This window comes from Bos taurus, chromosome 4 (genome assembly GCF_002263795.3).
Source record: "Bos taurus isolate L1 Dominette 01449 registration number 42190680 breed Hereford chromosome 4, ARS-UCD2.0, whole genome shotgun sequence".
NCBI lineage: Eukaryota > Metazoa > Chordata > Mammalia > Artiodactyla > Bovidae > Bos > Bos taurus.
In genome coordinates, this window is record NC_037331.1 from 86,490,491 (window position 1) to 86,511,370 (window position 20,880).

At 39.7% G+C, this 20,880-nt stretch overlaps 1 protein-coding gene across 7 annotated transcripts in view; it reads left to right on the forward strand.

Moving 5' to 3' along the window:
• Window positions 1-20,575, forward strand: part of PTPRZ1 (protein tyrosine phosphatase receptor type Z1) — a 209,875-nt gene extending 189,300 nt beyond the window's left edge. For 4 of the 7 annotated variants that reach the window (XM_010804404.3, XM_010804405.3, XM_010804402.3 and 1 more), the window contains 12 exons: window positions 1,318-1,452; window positions 1,997-2,131; window positions 3,467-3,630; window positions 5,183-5,318; window positions 7,153-7,299; window positions 11,260-11,353; window positions 11,660-11,733; window positions 14,535-14,663; window positions 15,109-15,255; window positions 17,020-17,162; window positions 17,915-18,050; window positions 19,610-20,575. In XM_010804404.3, coding sequence (XP_010802706.1) covers window positions 1,318-1,452; window positions 1,997-2,131; window positions 3,467-3,630; window positions 5,183-5,318; window positions 7,153-7,299; window positions 11,260-11,353; window positions 11,660-11,733; window positions 14,535-14,663; window positions 15,109-15,255; window positions 17,020-17,162; window positions 17,915-18,050; window positions 19,610-19,750 — 1,581 coding nt within the window. In that variant the 3' untranslated portion in view covers window positions 19,751-20,575. Of the gene's footprint in view, window positions 1-1,317; window positions 1,453-1,996; window positions 2,132-3,466; window positions 3,631-5,182; window positions 5,319-7,152; window positions 7,300-11,259; window positions 11,354-11,659; window positions 11,734-14,534; window positions 14,703-15,108; window positions 15,256-17,019; window positions 17,163-17,914; window positions 18,051-19,609 lie in introns of all 7 variants that reach the window. The other 3 variants (XM_024990491.2, XM_024990492.2, NM_001192272.4) reach the window with 2 other exon arrangements.
• Window positions 20,576-20,880: the final 305 nt, after the last annotated feature.

Below are 20,880 nucleotides of genomic sequence, written 5' to 3' on the forward strand. Positions count from 1 at the left end.
CTGATAAGTTTGTAACTCCTTAAATTAAAAGGTGTAGGATCAATGCTTGTTTGGCATTTCCATCCCATAGTTCCTAGTGAAAAATTATGTAGATAGCAGATAATCAATAAGTTTTGACTGCAAAGTTCCCACAGAAGAATTGGCTAAAAGGCAAACATGTGATTACTATACCAGTAACCAGCCTTTATAACCTTGGGCGTGTATCAGGATACCCAGCTTTGTGAAACTTACTGGCGATCTCCAGGGGCTGTAGACCACTGACTCACTTCCTGCTGTTTCCCGGTGGTCAGTTGAATGCCAATGGAACTTGGTTATTTTCCTGACACTGACCTTACAGTCTAGCTGCCTTCAGGTTAATTCAAAGAAAGAGCAGTTAATTCAAAGAAAGAAAGTGAAAGTGAAGTTGCTCAGTCCGTTCCGACTCTTTGTGACCCCATGAGCTATAGCCTATGAGGCCCCTCCATCCATGGAATTTTCCAGGCAAGAGTACTGGAGTGGGTTGCCGTTTCCTTTTCAAGGGAATCTTTCCTACCCAGGGATCAAACCTGGGTCTTCCGAGTTGCAAGCAGACCCTTTTACCATCTGACCCCCCAGGGAAGCTCCCTAATTCAAAGAAGTGAGCACCAAATATAAGTATCCAGTGGGTTTGTTTTAGGCAGTCACTTCAGGCTTCCATGTCTGTGAGTGTGTACGTCAGACTGAATATGGGCTTTGGAGTTGGAACTGGCTCTGAATTGCAACTCTGCCATTGGCTAACTGAAAGTTTGGAAAGCCACTTAACTCTTTTGAGCTTCAGCTTGCTTATCCCCAAATTAAGAATGATTCTTCCATTTTGCATGTAAATTATGGGTTAGGGTTAATGTTTGTAAACTTGGCCAACAGCAGGTAATAAGTGAAGATAGTTGTGAATGATTAGCATTGCTCAGGTCTACCATAAGGAGAAAACACCAAAGGTTTCCTGATTACAGACAACTGAGCCCTAATGCCTCAAACACATTTCAAAGCTGCACAATTAAGGACCAGGTATTAAGCACAGTAAACAGACTTGGATTAAATGCACTAAGACTGGAGGTGCAGAGAACAATGGTTGTGTCAATGCAAAGACTATATATATATATATATATATATATATATATGTATATATATCATAGTTAAAGAAGAATTGTTGTCTTTGCTGTGCTAGTACATTTTTTCTGGCTTTAAAGTATTTTTTAATGGTTTTCTTTGATAGCAAAACTGTGCTGATCTTAGAAACTGAACAGGTAAAAATGGCATACAAATGTGTTAGTGAGAAATATTTGTCATTTGTCTCTTCAGGGCTACAACAGACCAAAAGCTTACATTGCTGCCCAAGGCCCACTGAAATCCACGGCTGAAGATTTCTGGAGAATGATATGGGAGCATAATGTGGAAGTTATTGTCATGATAACGAACCTTGTGGAGAAAGGAAGGGTATGTAGGTTATCTCTTATTCCTTCCGCAAGAGAGCTATTGGAAGTGCTTTAAGTTGCTTGTGATAGAGTCAGCGTTAGGAAGCAGCAAAAGTTAGGAAAGCTCATCAGGATTTCTTTCTAGTAGATAAAACAGCTAAAGAGAAATGGTAGCATTGAAACATATACATTACCATATGTAAAATTGACAGCCAGTGGGAATTTGCTGTATGATGCAAATAAGGTTCATTGAAAAGCTATGCAGAGTGAAGTAGATTTTAATTCACAGGAGCTGGATTCTAGTCCTGGCTTCACAGTGACTCAGGACATCTGGCCTCACTTTTCTCATCCTAAAGAAGGAGGAGTTTGGATCCATCATCTCTGGTCTTTCAGCCCCATAGCTCTCTCCTTTCTCTTCTCTACAACTAACTCACAGTCACTGAGAAAGGAAAGAAATTGTTTAGAAGAATAAGGGTGTCATGGTATCAGATCTTTACTGATTTCAGGCGTGACTTAGACTAAGCATTTGAAATATGAAAATAGCATTTTTCCTTTCTCTTTCACAGAGAAAGTGTGACCAGTACTGGCCTGTGGATGGGAGTGAAGAGTATGGGAACTTTCTGGTTACTCAAAAGAGTATTCAAGTGCTTGCTTATTATACTGTGAGGAATTTTACTCTAAGAAACACAAAGATCAAAAAGGTGAGTCCACACATGATGGATACCATCAATTGAATTACACATCTCGGTCCATCATACCATCTTGTTTAAAGGGAACAAGTGGTATAACCAAAACAGAGTAAAAATACACGTAACTAAAGGCACTTAGAGTTCTTAATTGGGACTTCCCTGGTGGTCCAGTGGTTAAGAATCCATCTTCTAATACAACGGATGTGGGTAGGAACCCTGGCCAGGGAACTGAGATCCTACATGTCGTGGGGCAACTAAGCTCCCGCACTGCAGCTACTGAGCCCATGAGCCTGGGGTGCATGCTCCACAAGAGAAGCCACCTCAATGAGAAGACCCAGCACAGTCAAAAAAGAAAACTGTTCTTATCACAGCTACAGCTCCATCCCAAAGATGTCTTCCAAACCTCTTAATCCCAGATGTGGCTTTGGCACCACATTCTTTGTAGTGCCAATAATTTCAGTGAAACACGAACAACAGTTCTTGTGCCATTTGATAACTGCACATCCAACTAAAATAGTGGAAACTGAGAAGGAGGAAAAGAAAAAGAGCAAGTTATAAGTCAGGGTTCCTTAGAAAAACATATATGTGTATGCTTATATAAATATATATGTATTTAGAGAGAGAGGTTTTTGTTTTGTTTTGTTTTGGTTTTAAGAATTTATTCCAAGCTAGAAATTCAGGCAAAATTTCTACATTGCAGTCTTGAGAATACCTTCTTTTTCAGGAAACCTCAGTCTTTGCTCTCGAGTTCTTTAACTGATATTTCCGAGCCTCACCCACTTTACTGGAACTCTTACTGGTTTAGATGTCAATCATATCTTAAAAAATACCTTGATGGTAACATTTGGTGTGACTGGTTTGACCAAGCTAGTGACCACCATTGCCTAACCAAGTTGATAAGTGAAATTAACCATCACAAATGACAATGTACTTTTTTGAGCTTTGTTATGAACCACCAGATGGAGAAGGCAATGGCAATCCACTCCAATACTCTTGCCTGGAGAATCCCATGGACGGAGGAGCCTGGTAGGCTACAGTCCATGGGGTTGCTAAGAGTCAGAAATGACTGAGCGACTTCACTTTCACTTTTCACTTTCATGCATTGGAGAAGGAAATGGCAACCCACTCCAGTATTCTTACCTGGAGAATCCCAGGGACAGAGGAGCCTGTTGGGGTGCCGTCTATGGGGTCGCACAGAGTCGTGACTAAGACACGACTTAGCAGCAGCAGCAGCAGCAGCAGCAGCATGAAACACCAGCATCAAGCTCTGAATCCTAAGTTGATGTTTAAGGACCCCATTTGTGTATGTTCCTGTAACTAGCTGATTAGCTGTCTGGTCTCTTTTAGGGTTCCCAGAAAGGAAGACCAAGTGGGCGCGTGGTTACCCAGTACCACTACACTCAGTGGCCTGACATGGGAGTGCCTGAGTACTCGCTGCCAGTGCTAACCTTTGTGAGAAAGGCCTCGCATGCCAAGCGCCACGCAGTAGGGCCTGTTGTTGTCCACTGCAGGTGAGTTTCAGCGCCGGGTTGTAAACCCATAGAATTGCTTATGCTAATAAAAAGGGAATCAGTGGAACAAAGGTTTTGCCAAAATGGAAATGATTTCACAAAGGGAGGGGCATGAAATATTGGTCCCTAGGAAGTGAGTATGCCAGACTCAGAATTGGATTCCTGAATATTTCAAAGCACCAGTTATTTCTATGATGTATATTATTCTATTTGATTGTTTAATTGGATTTCAACTTATGAAAGGTGTGAAGCAGGCAGAACAATGTCTTGTAATTAAACAAACATTTATTACAATATAGTGTGAGATAAAAATCCTTGAGATGCAACCCATGTTCCTGGGAGTTAATAGTCTATTGTAGACTTCATAAGCCAGGTTTATATTAGAAAAATCAAAGCCCACAAAATGTGAGGAATTCAGCAAAATACTTTTAATTTGTTTTTAAACAGTTTGGGGTCAAAACTCATATTCCTGAGTTCTTTCTAATACTCTGAATACCCTGAGCCTATTGAAAGCCCAGGTACTTCCAAGACAGGATGGATTAATAGAAATAATGATATTTCAAAGAAAGAGAAAAATGGATTAGAGGATTTAATTTAATATCTTTCAATTAAAACAAAAATAGCAGTTAATGTTTACTGAGTGCCAACCACAAAAATCTAATTCGCTTCTACGTGGAGCACTTTTGTCAAAGCAGCATCTGTATTTTTACAGAAACAAGTGTTTTCCTTTGATATGTAGTGTATCTCACACATTCTAATTACCTGTTTCCGGAGTTAGGCTCAGACAAAGTTTGAGAGATCTATCTTCAGGTTTTTTATCTGAGCCTGGAAGTTGAGGGAAACAGGAAGATGCAAGAAAAATAGCTCTGAAGGTCAGAGATTGTTTCCTGGTGAATGGAGGAGGCCCAGAGCATTTTGAGAGCAGCTGCTAATTCTTCACTCTAGTACTTCCTACTCGTCAGAGCGTTTGAAAGGAATCCGTGTCTCTGAATTCTGTCCCTCTGCTAGAGGCTTTGAAGAAGTCGGTAGATAATGGCCCTTTAGAAATGACTGAAGTTATGCTTTATTCCTCACCATCTCAGGGAAATGATATTTTCAGCTGAAAGCCTTCACAAACGCTTTCTTCCCATTAATGCAGAAACCTTTACAAACCTGTTTACCTGACAGTACCGACCTGGAGACCTTGTCTTTTCAGAGTTTGGAGAAGCTGATGTTTTCATTTTTCTCAAATTAAATGTCTGTTTGCTAGGCTCTGATACATAATATTTTCATTGTATCATATAAGCTGAATAATAACTGTAATTATTGAACATAAAAAGTCTCCAACAGAAATGATCAGATTGCTTTGGAGTTTGACCTGTCGGCAAAAAAGAAAACTTTGTTATTTGAAGCATTCTGCTTAACTCTTAAGCTGCTTACTTTGGGGACTGCTAAATTACCTACTAAGTGGCTTGGAAAAGGAAATTAATTTACAAGACAGCCAGTTGTGACCGATCGTCAAATGTACTTTATACTTGACGTTGAACCAGCTCTTTCTTTGTGTGCTCCTCAGTGCTGGAGTTGGAAGAACGGGCACGTACATTGTGCTAGACAGCATGCTGCAGCAGATTCAACATGAAGGAACCGTCAACGTATTTGGTTTTTTAAAACACATTCGTTCACAAAGAAATTACTTGGTGCAAACTGAGGTATGATAAGGAGGATAATTTAATTTATAATTTAATTTATCTAAGGATTGGAAATGTCCCTAAATGCTGGATAGGCCAGAGTTTGTATTACCAGATTCGTTAGTCCCATGGGGCACCCCTTGATAAAGTGCTATGAACTGGGTGGCTTAAAACAACAGAAATGTATCATCTCCTAGTTCTGGAGGATAGAAGTCCAAAAATCAAGGTGTGGGCAGCAGGGCCATGCTCCCTCCATGTCCTCTAGGGAAGGATCCTTCCATGTCTCTCCAAGTTTCTGATAGTCTCATATTTCCCTGGATTTAGCAGCCTAACTCCAGTCTCTGCCTGTATCTTCACACGGCTGTCTTCCCCCTGTGTCTGTGTCCAAATTTCCCCTTTCTTATAAGGATGTCAGCCTACCTCATTTAACTAATGACATCTGCATCATCTCTGTTTACAAATAAGGTCACATTCTGAGGTACTAGGAGGTTAGGGTTTCAGCATATCTTTTTCCTGTGTGTAGTGAGCAAATAGATTCATTCTCCTATTTAAATAATATGAATTATGCTCAAATTAGGGCTTTAATGCAGGAGACATAAGAGAGTCAGGTTTGATCCCTGGGTTGGGAAGATCCCCTGAAGGAGGAAATAGCAACTCACTCTGGTATTCTTGCCTGGAGAATCCCATGGACGGAGGAGCCAGGTGGGGTATAGTCTGGAGGGTTGCAAAGAGTCAGATACAACTGAAGCAACTTAGCGCACATGCATGCTCAAATTAAATTCTTTTTTAAGCCCATTTCATTTGCCCATATGTGACACAGGACAAAGTCTCCATGCCTGTATTTTATTTCCACTATTTCTAAATAAAAATGGATTTAAATTGAAAACTATGGATGGCAGCTTGAAAACAATAAGAAACCTATGACTGAATGGCTTTGAAACCAATCAAACTTCAATCCATCAAGGAGATGACATTCTAGTTAGATAAGACCAGGGAAGAGTCCCATCCATGAAATAGAAGATAACTTAAAAATGTATAGATAATTCTGCTGAATTACATTTGACTGGCTAAAAGGAGAACTGGAATGGACAGAAGGGAAAGACCCATCAGAAATAGAGGTCAGTGCAAAATGTGGAAGAGGGTCTCAGTTATGAAGGATGGCCAGAGAAGACATTGCTTTGCCTCCCAAAATCTTCCAGTGGTCTCCTTCTCTAAATGTCAATGCCCATGAAATAAAGAGATGAGAGTGGAAACAGTTGCATTCTTTCTGTATTACTCCTTTTCCTCCATCTGACTTCCTGCCAGGACTGGTAAGCAACCTCTGTGAGTTCTCCCTTCCATTTTGTAAAACTCTTTTGTCTGTCAATGAAAGATACTACTTCCAAAAAAAAATTTAATTTGCTTTTTATGCACTGGGTTTTAATTGTGGCATGGGGTATCTCAGTTACGGCCCTCAAACTCTTAGTTGCCACACGTGGGATCTAGTTCCCTGATCAAGGATTGAACCCAGGCCCTCTGCATTGGGAGTGCAGACCCCAGTGGGTCTGGAACACCAGGGAAGTTCCAGGAAAACACTAGTTTTGTGCTGAGACACTGGTGGCTCAGATGATAAAGAATCTGCCTGCAGTACAGGAGATTGGGCTCGACCCCTGGGTCAGGAAGATCTCCTGGAGAAGGGAATGGTTACCCACTCCAGCATTCTTGCTTGGAGAATCCCATGGACAGCAAAGGCTGGTAGTCTACAGTCCATGGGGTTGCGAAGAGTCAAACACAACTGAATGACTAACACTTCCAAGAACTTCTCACGTGTAGGGAGAGCCTATAGTGATGTTCCTGTTTGTCATTGTTTTGCCAGGAACAGTATGTCTTCATTCATGATGCGCTGGTCGAGGCCATACTCAGTAAAGAAACTGAGGTCCCAGACAGCCACATCCATGCCTATGTTAACGGGCTCCTCATTCCTGGACCAACTGGCAAAACAAAGCTAGAGAAACAATTCAAGGTGAGTTCTCTTCAGAGTCCCTCTCTCGGGTGTCACCGTGGGTTGGCATGTTCCCGCATCTCCTCATTTGAGTGGACAAGGCCGTGTGGACAGGCTCGGTACTCTGTTGGTCCAGTGGCTACACTGTGTTCTTTACAACCGGCCACAAAGCCACTTGGTGAATTTCAATGAGAACCTTAGAGTCGCAAGAGATTAAGTTCCCAGAAACCCTAGAAATGCAGGCGTGGTCCAGGAAACAGAGGGCGCAGAGCAGAGCAGGATGAACAGGCAGAACTTCTAACACAGACAGTCTAAGTGCTCTTCTCACTTTAAGAAAACCAGACCACTTAACCACGAGCGCTGCGGCTCCGGCTGTCTGTGCTGCTCCCTGGAAGAACCTGTCTCACTTGAAGCCTTGGACTAGAATAGGCCACCCCTTAAGAATAGCTTCTTCAACCCCAGTTTCTGCCTCCCACCCTGTCACAAGGCAGTCAGCTACACAAGGGGAGCATGCTTTGTTCAACATTCTACCTCCCACAACTTAACTTAGCTGTCTGACTTCCAGAAACCAGTGAGCGAAGAATTCAGAAAGCAGTTGTTATCAGACCTGCTGGTGGAGATAGGGAGATCAGAAGAATTGTGGCTTTCCAAAGGAACGAAGGCTATGTTGTTTTGTTGTCTATTATTCCTGTTGTTGTTGTTCAGTCACTCAGTCATGTCCGACTCTTTGCGACCCCATGGACTGCAGCATGCCAGGCTTCCCTATCCTTTACTGTCTCCCAAAGTCTGCTCAAACTCATGTCCATTGAGTCGGTGATGCCATCAACTATCTCACTCTCTGTCATCCCCTTCTCCTCTTGCCTTCAATCTTTCCCAGCATCAGGGTCTTTTCAAATGAGTCAGCTCTTCACTTCAGGTGGCCAAAGGATTGGAGTTTCAGCTTCAGCATCAGTCCTTCCAATGAATATTCAGGGTTGATTTCCTTTAGGGTTGACTGTTTTGATCTCCTTGCTGCCCAAGGGACTCTCAAAAGTCTCCTCTACCACCACAGTTCGAAAGCATCACTTCTTTGGCGCTCAGTCTTCCTTATGGTCCAACTCTCACATTCATACATGACTTTTGGAAAAACCATAGCTTTGACTAATCAAATCATTGTCTGCAAAGTGGTGCCTCTGCCTTTTAATATACTGTCTAGATTTGTCATAGCTTTTCTTCCAAGGAGTAAGCATCTTTTAATTTCATACCTGCAGTGATATTGGAGCCCAAGAAAATAAAGTCTGTTACTGTTTCCATTGTTTCCCCATCTATTTTCCATGAAGTGATGGGACCAGCGCCATGATCTTAGTTTTTATTCCTATACCAACCTCTTACTTCCCTGGGTTGCTAGAGAAGCAGGGCCAGTTTCTGAAGGAGTATCTTGGAAGAATTCAGGAAGCCCTGGAAAAACCCAGGAGAGTTAACAAACCTTGAGATTGAAGTTCTTTCTCTTTCTTTTCTCCAGCTTACAACATAGAAGATATAGTCATTACGAATTCCCTGACTTTCTGCCTTCTCATTCTGCATCTTTTGGGCTCTGGGAGGAGTAAGGGACAGGTTAGGTTTAGAACCTGAACTTAAAACCTGAAGAGAGGGAGACATACATGTTTATTCAGCTAAACTTATCTGAGTAGTTAAGAAACAATTCAAGGAAGAAAAGTGCACAGTCCAGCTTCCAGAAACAGATAAGAAATATAAAGCATTAACAGGATTTTGCTAAGATGGCTTTTCTCTAAGTTAAAAAATACATATGTATTAGCCATTTCTAATATAATTTTCACTTAAATATGATTTACCCCTTACACAATTACCTAAAAGAATTTATATCACTTATACTGGGTAATTCAGGATCAGAATGAAAATATCAATTATGAAACAGAATCCATTTTAAAAAGAGAGACATTTGACTGTTTCCTGTTAGCATCCTAACTAGGGAAATTTAGGGGTGTGTGCTTGTGTGTGTGTGTGTGTGTGTGTGTGTACACTGTCCTATAAAAAACAGGTATTATTCATGTTTATCCAATGAAAAATTTTCTTAAAATGAAATTGCATGTCTATGTATCCAAAAAATATCTATCACAAATGTACCTCATGCCAGGCTTTTGTGTTTGATACTGATTTTGAAATCTACATTGAAAAGTAAAGAACCAAAAATATTCAAAGCAATACTGAACAATAAGGAATAGAAATTTCTTGAACTATATGTGAAAGACCTTTTATGGAATGACAATGTTGAAAAACAGACAAATCAGCCAGAGGAACCATGTGCATGTGGAAATTGTTATGTGATAGATATGACATTAAAAATTGGTGAATGGACTGTAAGTATCAGTAAATGATACTGGGACAGTTTCCATGTGGAAACAAGTATAATTACGTATCTACCGCACCTCAAACACTGAAATTATTCAAGATGGATTAAATTCTTAAAATGGAAATAGTTTTATAACTACTGTAAGAAAATATTGGAAAATGTATTTTGAGGACATGAAGGTAGAGAAGAACTTCTTAAATAAAAATGTAATTTACAAAAATCTTAAGGAAAAACAGTAATTCAGTTATAAATGTCTATTTGATAAAGAGAACAAAGACATTTGCAACTTTCTTAGTAGACTGTAGATTTACATTTAAGACATCAAACCCCCGGCAAATTAATGAAAATGAAATATAAATATGAAAAGGCAATCATCAAAGAAGAAATAACTAAAATTCACCATTGCACTATAGTTAAGAAAATGCTAATCAAAACCACAGTATACTACTTTTCATCTGTTAGCCTGTCAAAAATGTAACACCAATGACTGCAAATTCTTTATAGAAACCCTCACATATGTGCATATTAAGAAATATACAAGGGCTGTTCATTGCTACAAAGTTTGAAATAGCAACATTGAAAATAATGCAAACATTCACTAATTGCAGAATAGATAAATAGCAAGTAGATTATTTATGTCATGAAGTATTAAAATAATGAATGTGCTGTGCTTAGTTGCTCAGTCATGTCTGACTCTGCGACCCCATGGACTGTAGCCCACCAGGCTCCTCTGTCCATGGGGATTCTCCAGGTAAGAATCCTGGAGTGGGTTGTCATTCTCTCTCACATTGCAGGTGGACTCTTTAGTCGAATACACTAGGGAAGCCCAAAATAATGAATAAAAAACTATATGCATATATAAGGGCTTCCCTGGTGACTCAGTGGTAAAGAATCTGTCTGCCAATGCAGGAGATGTGGTTTTTATCCCTGGGTTGGGAATATCCCTTGGAGAAGGAAATGGCAACCACTCTAGTATTCTTACCTGGAAAATCCAATGGACAGAGGGAGCCTGGCAGGCTACAGTCCATGGGGTCGCAAAGAGCTGGACACGACTTAGCAACTAAACAACATGTGTGTGTATACACACACACACACACACACGATGCAGTTTATCTCCAGCTGCAGTGTGAGATTCAAATAGAGAACATGGAGAGCACACACCATAGAGGAAGGGTCCCAATGCTCAAAGTCAAACTAGGTATCAAGCTTTCCCTGCTTCTTCCATCCCTCCTGGAATAGAATATAAAACATAAATGTATCAGGGAGTCCCCTAAACAACTTTAATTCAAGGAATTCTTGGAAAATAAGTTAAATATCTTGTAGCTCAGTTGGTAAAGAATCTGCCTTCAGTGCAGGAGACCTGGGTTCGATCCCTGGGTTGGGAAGATCCCCTGGAGAAGGAAATGTCAACCCACTCCAGTATCCTTGCCTGGAAAATCTCATGGACAGAGGAGCCTGATGCGCTGCAGTCCATGGGGTCGCAAAGAGTCAGGCACGACTGAGCTAAATATCTTTGTTGAGTCACATGTGTAAATATGAGTATGAGTGTGTGTGTGTGTGTGTGTGTGTGGTTTAATATTTGAGTGGCTTAAACGAAATGATTTATATTTTTCCTTGACATTCTTTCTCAGCTCTTGAGTCAATCAAATATACAGCAGAGTGACTATTCTACAGCCCTAAAGCAATGCAACAGAGAAAAGAACAGAACGTCTTCCATCATCCCTGGTAAGCTATGTTGAACTTTGGAAGAAAAAGGAAAACCAACTTTTAAAATAATATTAATAGAAGCCTTGTAGGTAATTTAACAATAGTTTTCCATCTTGGAACAAAAGCAATATACTCATTTAATTATGTCAGATAATGTAACTTAACAAGGACTCAAACTTTGAGTGCAAAATACATAGAAAAATTAGCTAAAAAGTCAAAGACACTGAACTTGCAAAATGCAGCTATTTTCTGCCATTTGAGGAGGTGGAAAGGAGGTATAGGGCTAGAGCTTACTTGTTTATGATGAATCTTCTGTGTTCCCAGTGGAAAGATCCAGGGTTGGCATTTCATCCCTGAGTGGAGAAGGCGCAGACTACATCAATGCCTCCTACATCATGGTAAGTCAGAGAGCTACTGGGAAGACCGACTGCAAGCTTATGTTGCCAGAACCAAAACAGGGTGGTTTGCCTGAATCAGTGACTGGCAAATACCACGGGTGGACACGAGTCAAATCTGATGACTGCAGGTTCGCAGCCCACAGCAACAATGGAATCACAGCATTCCTTGGTGTTTTCATGTGTGCTGGGACTGGAAAACCCTCGGTCAATGCAACTGAGTAGATGCAGGAACCAAACTCACCATTCAGAACTGATGTTCAGTTCAGTTGCTCAGTCGTGTCCGACTCTTTGCCACCCCATGAACTGCAGCATGCCAGGCCTCCCTGTCCATCACCAACTCCCAGAGTCCACTCAAACTCATGTCCATCGAGTCGGTGATGCCATCCAACCATTTCATCCCCGGTTGTCCCCCTCCCCACCTGCCTTCAATCTTTCCCAGCATCAGGGTCTTTTCAAATCAGTCAGTTCTTTGCATCAGGTGGCCAAAGGATTGGAGTTTCAGCTTCAACATGATGAGTAGATACAAAACCACTTACCTATCTAAGTGGCTCCATTTCATTCACCAAAGCAAATTTCCTGCAGAACCAGGATACACCAGCATTAGCAAGTCCAGTCTCACTGACATCACTCCAGGTCTGCAGCACAGTTCTCACCCTGCAAACTGGGCTCATTTGGCGACTTAGATTTCTAAAGATTCAATACTTTCTGTCTGCATTTAGCTCTACTATGAGAGGAGTGAGTGCTTTAGCTGTTTTTTGACCTTCGTTTCCATTTCAGGCCAGTCCATCACAGAGCTTGCCTTCAGATGAAAGGGTCCTAACTCCCATGCCCAAATCACTATTCTATTTAACTAGAAAAGAAAATACCAAGGCATATCTATACAGGAAACAAGGAGATATATGTTGGTGGCATCTAAAAGGGCTTCCCTGGTGGCTCAGATGGTAAAGAGTCTGCTTGCAATGCAGGAGACATGGGTTCAATCCCTGGAGCAGAAGATCCCTTGGAGAATGGAATGGCTACCCACTCCAGTATTCTTGCCTAAAAAATTCCATGGACAGAGGAGTCTGGAGGGCTACAGTCCCTGGGGTCACAAAGAGTTGGACATGACGGAGTGACTAACACTTTCATTTTTAGGGCTTCCCAGGTGGCACAGTGGTAAAGAATCTGACTGCCAAGCAAGAGGTGCAGGAGTTATCTAAAAGCATGCCATACTTAAACAGGGGCTTCTTAATACTACAGGAAGCAGATGTCTTTACTCAAAAATCGAGAATGGATTGAGAACAAATGTAAATATTGCTTTGTGTGTTAGTTAGATAAAAGGCTGTTCTTTTCAAGAAAATAATTAAATGCTGGCTACCTACAAAGCTTGCCACAGTATGTCTGAAGATTTGCAAAATAGAATGAATTTTTATCTACTTGGAATGATACGGGATATTGACTGAAGTTGCAGGATAGACTGGAAGTCCTTTCAAGGTCTTTTCCTGGGCTTCCCTGGTGGCTCAGTGGTAAAGAATCCACCTGCCAATGCAGGAGACACAGGTTCAATCTCTGATCCGGGAAGATTCCATGTGCTGAGGGGCAGCTAAGCCCATGTGCCACAGCTATTGAGCGTGTGCTGTAGAGCCTGGGAGCCCCAAACAACTGAGCCCACGTGCCACAGCTACTGAAGCCCGCGAGCCCTAGAGCTCGTGTTCCACAGGAGTGGCCACTGAAATGAGAAGCCCGTGCACCATAACTAGAGAGGAGCCCCCGCTCACTGCAGGTAGACCGAAGCCCTTAAAACAGCAAAGACCCAGCAGAACCAGAAATAAGTTAAATTATTTTTTTAAAAGATCTTTTCCTACCCAAAGCATCTACAATTAAGGAGAAAAACATTTAATTATGTACAACCTACTCATTCAAATCTGAATATATGAACTTAAAAGTTTTCTGCTTATCAAATGAGATTGTAACCAAAAGAAAGTAAATTGAGTAGAATTCTACTTGATGAATAAATGAAGATAAAGCTTAAAAAAAGTAAAAAACATTCCATACTTCAGATGAGCCTATGGGAGCTAGGAATGGGATCTAAGAGATTCCATTGCAGAAGGAGCCATGGTTTTGGTAAGCAGCAGCATGGAAATCATGATTAATTCAATGGCACCAGCTTTCAGGTTTCTGTAGCAACATTTGCAAGGTGGCACCCCTAGTTCCTGGAGAATGAAATGGCACCCCACTCCAGTACCCTTGCCTGGAAAATCCCATGGACGGAGGAGCCTTGTATGCTACAGTCCATGGGGTCGCAAAGAGTCAGACACGACTGAGCGACTTCACTCACTCACTCACACCCCTAGTTCCTCTCCGGTAGAGGCAGTCAAGACGTAAAGTATCCTATTGCCAGTGGGTGTGAAATTTGGCACTGCCATTGGGACTAATGAAGTTTAAGAAATGCAGAATTTCTAGATTTCTGTTCTATCTAGTGTGGGAGACATAGTCCACAAGCCATTTCGTTAAGTCTCCTCCTAGAAGTGATAACTTGTGATAACTTAAGGTGATAACTTCTTCAGCTTCAGTTTAATTACGTATGAAGTGAAGCTCACATTCCCTTTCTCATAGTACTGCTGTGAGGAATAAAGAAGGAAAATGCTTAACACTGTACCTGACATATAGGATGGGTCTATAACATTGGCTATAATAATCACATTATTATTTACAGACACAATCTAAAAATAAAAAGACTAACATGACCATTAACCTATAACTGTCTTAAATATTTACAGTCATATGCCAAGGCTCTTTCTATCCTCTCTTTGATTATGTAGGGCTATTATCAGAGCAATGAATTCATCATCACCCAGCATCCCCTTCTCCACACCATCCAGGATTTCTGGAGGATGATATGGGACCATAACGCCCAGCTGGTTGTTATGCTTCCAGATGGTCAGAACATGGTAAGCCCTTCCGGCCACTTCTGGCACTTTCTTTTTAGGGTAGGTATCAAGGCACAGCTACTCAAAAGTCCAGTACACGAAGTATTTTTTTCAACTAACGAACTAATATTGAAGCTGCACCTTGTCTATTATTGGATCTGGTTTGAATGCAATATCTCAGGTCTGAAATTGTTGAATGACAGTTTTAAATAAAAGTAGGTTGAAATTAACTTAAGTATTTATTACGCTGCTTAGGGAATTAGAATTGCAATCGTGAATGAAGTCAGTCCATATACTTCTACTTGCATTTTTTAAATAAAACTTGTTAGGATATTTTAAGAGTAAATTTTGAGATTCAAAGAAAAATTTGAGTTGAATTTTCTACAGCAACCTGTTAATTTTGTTTCACAGTCTGACTTAGACATTTTATTAAATCTAGAATCGTCTTTGTCTTTTAATCCTCCAGGCAGAAGATGAATTTGTTTACTGGCCAAATAAAGATGAGCCTATAAATTGTGAGAGTTTTAAGGTCACTCTTATGGCTGAAGAACACAAATGTCTGTCTAACGAGGAAAAACTTATAATGCAAGATTTTATCCTAGAAGCTACACAGGTATGGACATAGTTTAAATGATAAACTTTTCATCCTTTTAAATATATGCCAGTTTAAAGATCTCTCCTAGAAATTAAAAGAAGGAATCTGATTTCTTATAAATTGAGGCAAATTACCCAATAATAAATTTTACCTTACATGTTATTTTCATTTTTTTAAATCTTATAGAATCATTAAACAATTAGCCATCACTAAACTCCACCATCCTTGATTTCTACACACACAGGAAGTCAAAAATTTCTCTTTACTCCAAAGCAGTTGCTGATAGAAGTTAAGTTGAAACTAAACAGAGTAAAAACAAATAATTTTATTAATCCTAATTCTCATGTTTTAAGGCCAGTGTTTACCTTGTCTTCTCCTAAGTAAAATGGGAAAAATATTACCTACCAGTAAAAACAAGTTTACTGTCCTCTACTGATGTACAGGGGGTTGTTCAGTGAAGAACTGCTTTGAAAACATGCAGTGCAATGAATTAGGGTTGTTTTACTAAACTCTTGATTGTCTACAGTTTGAATTCTTTGTCAATAATTATTTCTGTAATTACAGCATAGTTCATAAATTATTGTATGGCTCCTGTAAAAGACTAAAAGATGCTAATAATGATGAGTAAGGTATGTGAAATTCGGAGGACTTGCTCAATCAGAAAAAAATTAAATCATATTTTAGATGGTTTAAATGTTTCACTTTAATTCTGAAACTGGTAAAACATATAGGATATATAAGAAGATTCAGTATTTGCTAGACTATTTGGTTGACCAACACTTATAAAATTGATGATGCAAATACATTATTTTCTAAATGTTTTATAGTTCTGCCTGAAATTGATGTTTCATATTATATTTTGTGAGTCAAGAGTCCAGTTTTATTGTTTCATGTGAAGAGCCATTGTTCCAGCATCATTTATAGATCAACAATACCAGTTCAGTCATAAATCAGATTCCTGTATATGTATAAGCCACTTTAGGAAACTGAGGATCAGAAGTTCAAGAGCGTTAAAGTCATGCAACCTGGTTTGGTCCCTTAAGCAAGGATTCAAACTGGGGCTAGAGTGGGACCCATGTCTCCATCCTCCTTGCCAGCACTTCCCACACTGTGTCATGCAATCATATTCTTGCCTTAGTTGAACCTGAGTAATGCTGCTATTTGAAGAAGTCTATGCTATCTTTTTCTTTTTTACTTCAAATACAGATGATTTACAATATTATATGTTACAGGTATACAATATAATGATTCATAATTTGTAAAGGAATGTCTGTGCAATTTTTAAAGCAAATTTTAAAACAGAAGATCTCTCTTTGTAAGTTTAATTTTATGGACACAGCCACATCTCTGTTCATGATTTGATTGGCAATATAAAGTCCACCAACAAGGATTATTTTAGAATAAAAAAGAGGCCACGTCTGTACATGGCAATTGTGATGTCATGGCAATTTCTCCCTTCCATGATGACGGACGGGCTACAACGACTGCTACACTCCGTGTGTGACTTGGTTTCATCACCTTCCTGCAATTCCTGATTTTCACAGAAATAATTATTGACAAAGAATTCAAATTGGTGTCTTGTAGATAGTCAGGAGTTTAGTTTAAAAAAAAAAAAAACCCTAGTTCGTCGCATTATGATGCAATGAATGGGCTGTAACGACTCCTGCATTCAGCATATGATTTGGTTTTATTGCATTCCTGTAGTTACTGATTTTCCTCAATTCATCTACTCACCACCCAATATGACACTTTTTAAAACACTGATTTTACCTCTTCTTGTAGGATGATTATGTACTTGAAGTGCGGCACTTTCAGTGTCCCAAATGGCCAAATCCAGACAGCCCCATTAGTAAAACTTTTGAACTTATAAGTATTATCAAAGAAGAAGCTGCCACCAGGGATGGGCCCATGATTGTTCATGATGAGTAAGTGCCACACCTTAAACCTCTTCACACCTGACATGCTCTGGGTGTGTGTATATTTCTGTTATCTTTGTACTAACCTAATATTTTGGACCCATGGTGAATTATTCAGCCAGGGTAGATTATTGCTTCTCATGGACATGATTAACACAGAATAGTTTGGGGTTTTTTTTCCACTTAGAGCTCCTGCTGAAGGCAGAAGATGGGTGCAGGGTCATAGGCATTTGCTCTTGCATTCTATGCTGAGAACACTTTGTGTGATGAGTCAGTGTTTTAGAACCTGGATTTTTACACGTTCTAACCAGGGAGACATTCCTCAGCCACTGACTTCATGGGATTGGAATAAAATTGATATCATGATATCATTTTTATTTACCAGAAATAGAAATCTGTATCCAATTGATCTTTCCAAGTTTCTGTTGTAAACCAAAATGCATGTGCATATTATATATGATACTTAGATTAACCTCAGTCAGATTATTTTGATTTATGGCCAACCCATTCCATAGTATAATAAAACGAAATGTATAACCAAATACTTAATTTCTATAAAGTGTCTCATTACTAATATTGTGAACATTCCACAGTGTTTCAGATTAAAGCATAGTTCCATGGACAATAAAGTGAGGAGACAATATATTAAAAATTTCATTGTCCTTACTGCCAAGTTGTCAAGGCCACAGGCTCTGGAGTGTTCCAAATGTGAATGTTTGATGCATCTGAATGGAGTCTTTGTCCCTTCCATTTGCCTCCAGGCATGGAGGAGTGACCGCTGGAACTTTCTGTGCTCTGACGACCCTTATGCACCAACTTGAAAAAGAAAATTCCATGGATGTGTACCAGGTAGCCAAGATGATCAATTTGATGAGGCCAGGAGTCTTTGCTGACATTGTAAGTAACAAGACAGTGACTCAAGCTTTTCCTGTTAGAGCACCTGTTACTTTCTAGGGGCTACCAAAATCATTTTGTTGTGTATCAAAAAGAACACATTGATAACATTAACATGAAGTTTTCAAGCTGAATTATAATCCATTTGCAATCCATAGAACTGGAACTATAAACAATAAACTTTTAAAGTTTATCTTCCAGAAAATTGATGGATCAAAAATTTTCAATTTCATTGTGTGCCTTTTTTGTGAGACTTAGTATAATTCTGAAAAAATATCTGTAGTAGAAGCACCAACTAATCTGATTTATCCAGCAAAATAAACATTTTATTCCAGCGTTCAAGTTCTGCATAGCCTCAAAGAGCAGTCAGAAAATAGAATTCAGTTGTTCGCTTTTTTATCAAGCCAAATTCATTTTCTAAACTTAAGAAGTAGCTAATTCTAAGAGTACTTTTAAAAAAGAGAAAGACACTCATACAATCAAGAAAAAGCATAACACATCTGGAAAGATAAGTCTCAACTCTGAGAATAATTTGGAAGCTTTTATACTAGAAACAAGGGCTAGAAAGACAACAGGGAACTTTGTGCATACCCTAGTGGGAGAAGCTTAGGTGAATGCAGAAATCATAGGCTCCCTTCTAACCTTCTGGTCTGTATATGGAAGGGCCTTATAAAGGGTCCATCTTCAAAGCTCCAGCCCACACCAGCTGGTCAGAGAGCAGGGAAGGCCTTGTGCACACACACTTCAGAGGAGCCCTTGTTAAAAGTCTCATTCAGGCAAGGTGAGTTGTATGTACCAAGCTTGTCATTTGAAATTGCTTTCTGGAGACTAAACCTACACCCAAGTTTCACAAATGCATTTACTAAGACATGTGGTGCCAATGGTTTCCTACTGTGGTGCCAGCCATTAGCTCACAGCCTTTGCAACTGCCTTGCCCCCAACTCACCATCCCCAGGTTGGCGTCTGAAAGATAGCAACTCTTTATTCTTCTGTGTGTCTCTGAAACCAGAGCAGGACACATGCTCTCCTTTGCACCAAGCAGGACATAGGACTGCCTGAGCTGGTAGAATGTGAAGAATACTGGGTAAACAGTGGGTCCTATGAAAGGCCTGCATTCGCCTTGAATTCCCGTGCTGACACTGCAGTCCTGAGGTTTCGTAACAACTGGAGAATGGAGAATGAATAACTCAGTGAGATACAAGAGTCGAGTGCCAAAGGGCTTACACACAAGTTGATAAATCAGTATTAGAACCTTATCACATCTCCTTCTGATTGATTCCATGACGTTTGAGTAGGAATGGAGTGCTTACCATTGGCAAATGTATATGGGCCAATGTTCTAGGTCCGTAAGCGTTGGCTAATTGTAGAGCTACTTTAAAATTTAATCAGAAGGAGACATTAATATGGATGGTGTACCTCTGCCAACCTCTGCCAATTATAACAGAGCCCTTCACACAGTGACCTTCCTTGGACAGTGGCAAAGGATGACTGCAAACATGCCTTCTTTTTAAAATTGTATGTCTTCACTGAGTTTCCTGTTTCCTACCACCTCTGTTCTCCAGGAGCAGTATCAGTTTCTCTACAAAGCCGTCCTCAGCCTTGTGAGCACAAGGCAGGAAGAGAACCCATCCACCTCTCTGGACAGTAATGGCGCAGCATTGGCTGATGGAAATATAGCCGAGAGTTTAGAGTCTTTAGTTTGACATGGAAAGGGGTGAGAAGAGCCCACATGTGAGCCTTGCTTTCCTCTTTCTAAAATTTGACTGGAAAATCAATTCTGTTATCTGTTTACTTCACATCACCTGACAGTTACTACCATGACATAGGATTCTGCTGCCAAATTTACATCATTAACAATGTGTGCCTTTTTTGCAAACCTTCTTGTAATTCACTTATTGTGTTTAAACTAAAATGATTGAAATTTACAGTATTTCTAAGAATGGAATTGTGGTATCTTTTTTTCATATTGATTTTAACAGAAAATTTCAATTTACAGATACTAGGAATTCCCAACTAGAATCCCAAACAAAAAACATGTTTGTTTTTAGTGTCAAATTTTTAGCTGTATTTGTAGCAATCATCAGGTTTGCTAGAAATATAACTTTTAATATAGTATACTGTAAATAAAACACCCTGCTCCCTATGATATTCAACATTTTACAACTGCAGTATTCACCTAATGTAGAAATAATCTAATACTTACTGTAAATACTGCTCTAGTGTCTCCATGGACCAAATTTATATTTATAATTGTAGATTTTTATATTTTACTACTGAGTCAGTTTTCTAGTTCTGTGTAATTATTTAGTTTAATGATGCAGCTCATTATCTGGTCTTACTCTGTGAGTCTTCTTGATATTGTTTTGTGTTGTGATTAACTGTTTTAGCATGTAATTTTAACTTTTATGGAAAATAAAAATACATTTGTTTTGAAGGAAGATGTTTTTATGAGAATAACACCTTACCTGACATTGTTTAAATGGTTTTTATCCAAGACATTGCAAAAATAAATATAAATATCACTATCAGCTTGTGTTTGCTTGTGGAGTACTGAGGCACATGTAGAAGAAAATTATGGATATGTTCCCTCTGAAATGATGGACATAAAAAAAGGTTGATGGGATGGGACAGTGTGTAGAGTTGATTCCCAAACTGTGCAGTAAGGCCCACAGGAAACAGAATTGAACATCTGAGGACAGCAGAGCAGTGTGTATTAACACAGCACAATTACCCCTATTAAATTATTTGGTTCTTGTTATTCACTCAGTCGTGTCTGACTCTTTGTGACCCCCATAGACGGTAGCCCACCCAGCTCCTCTGTCCATGAAATTCT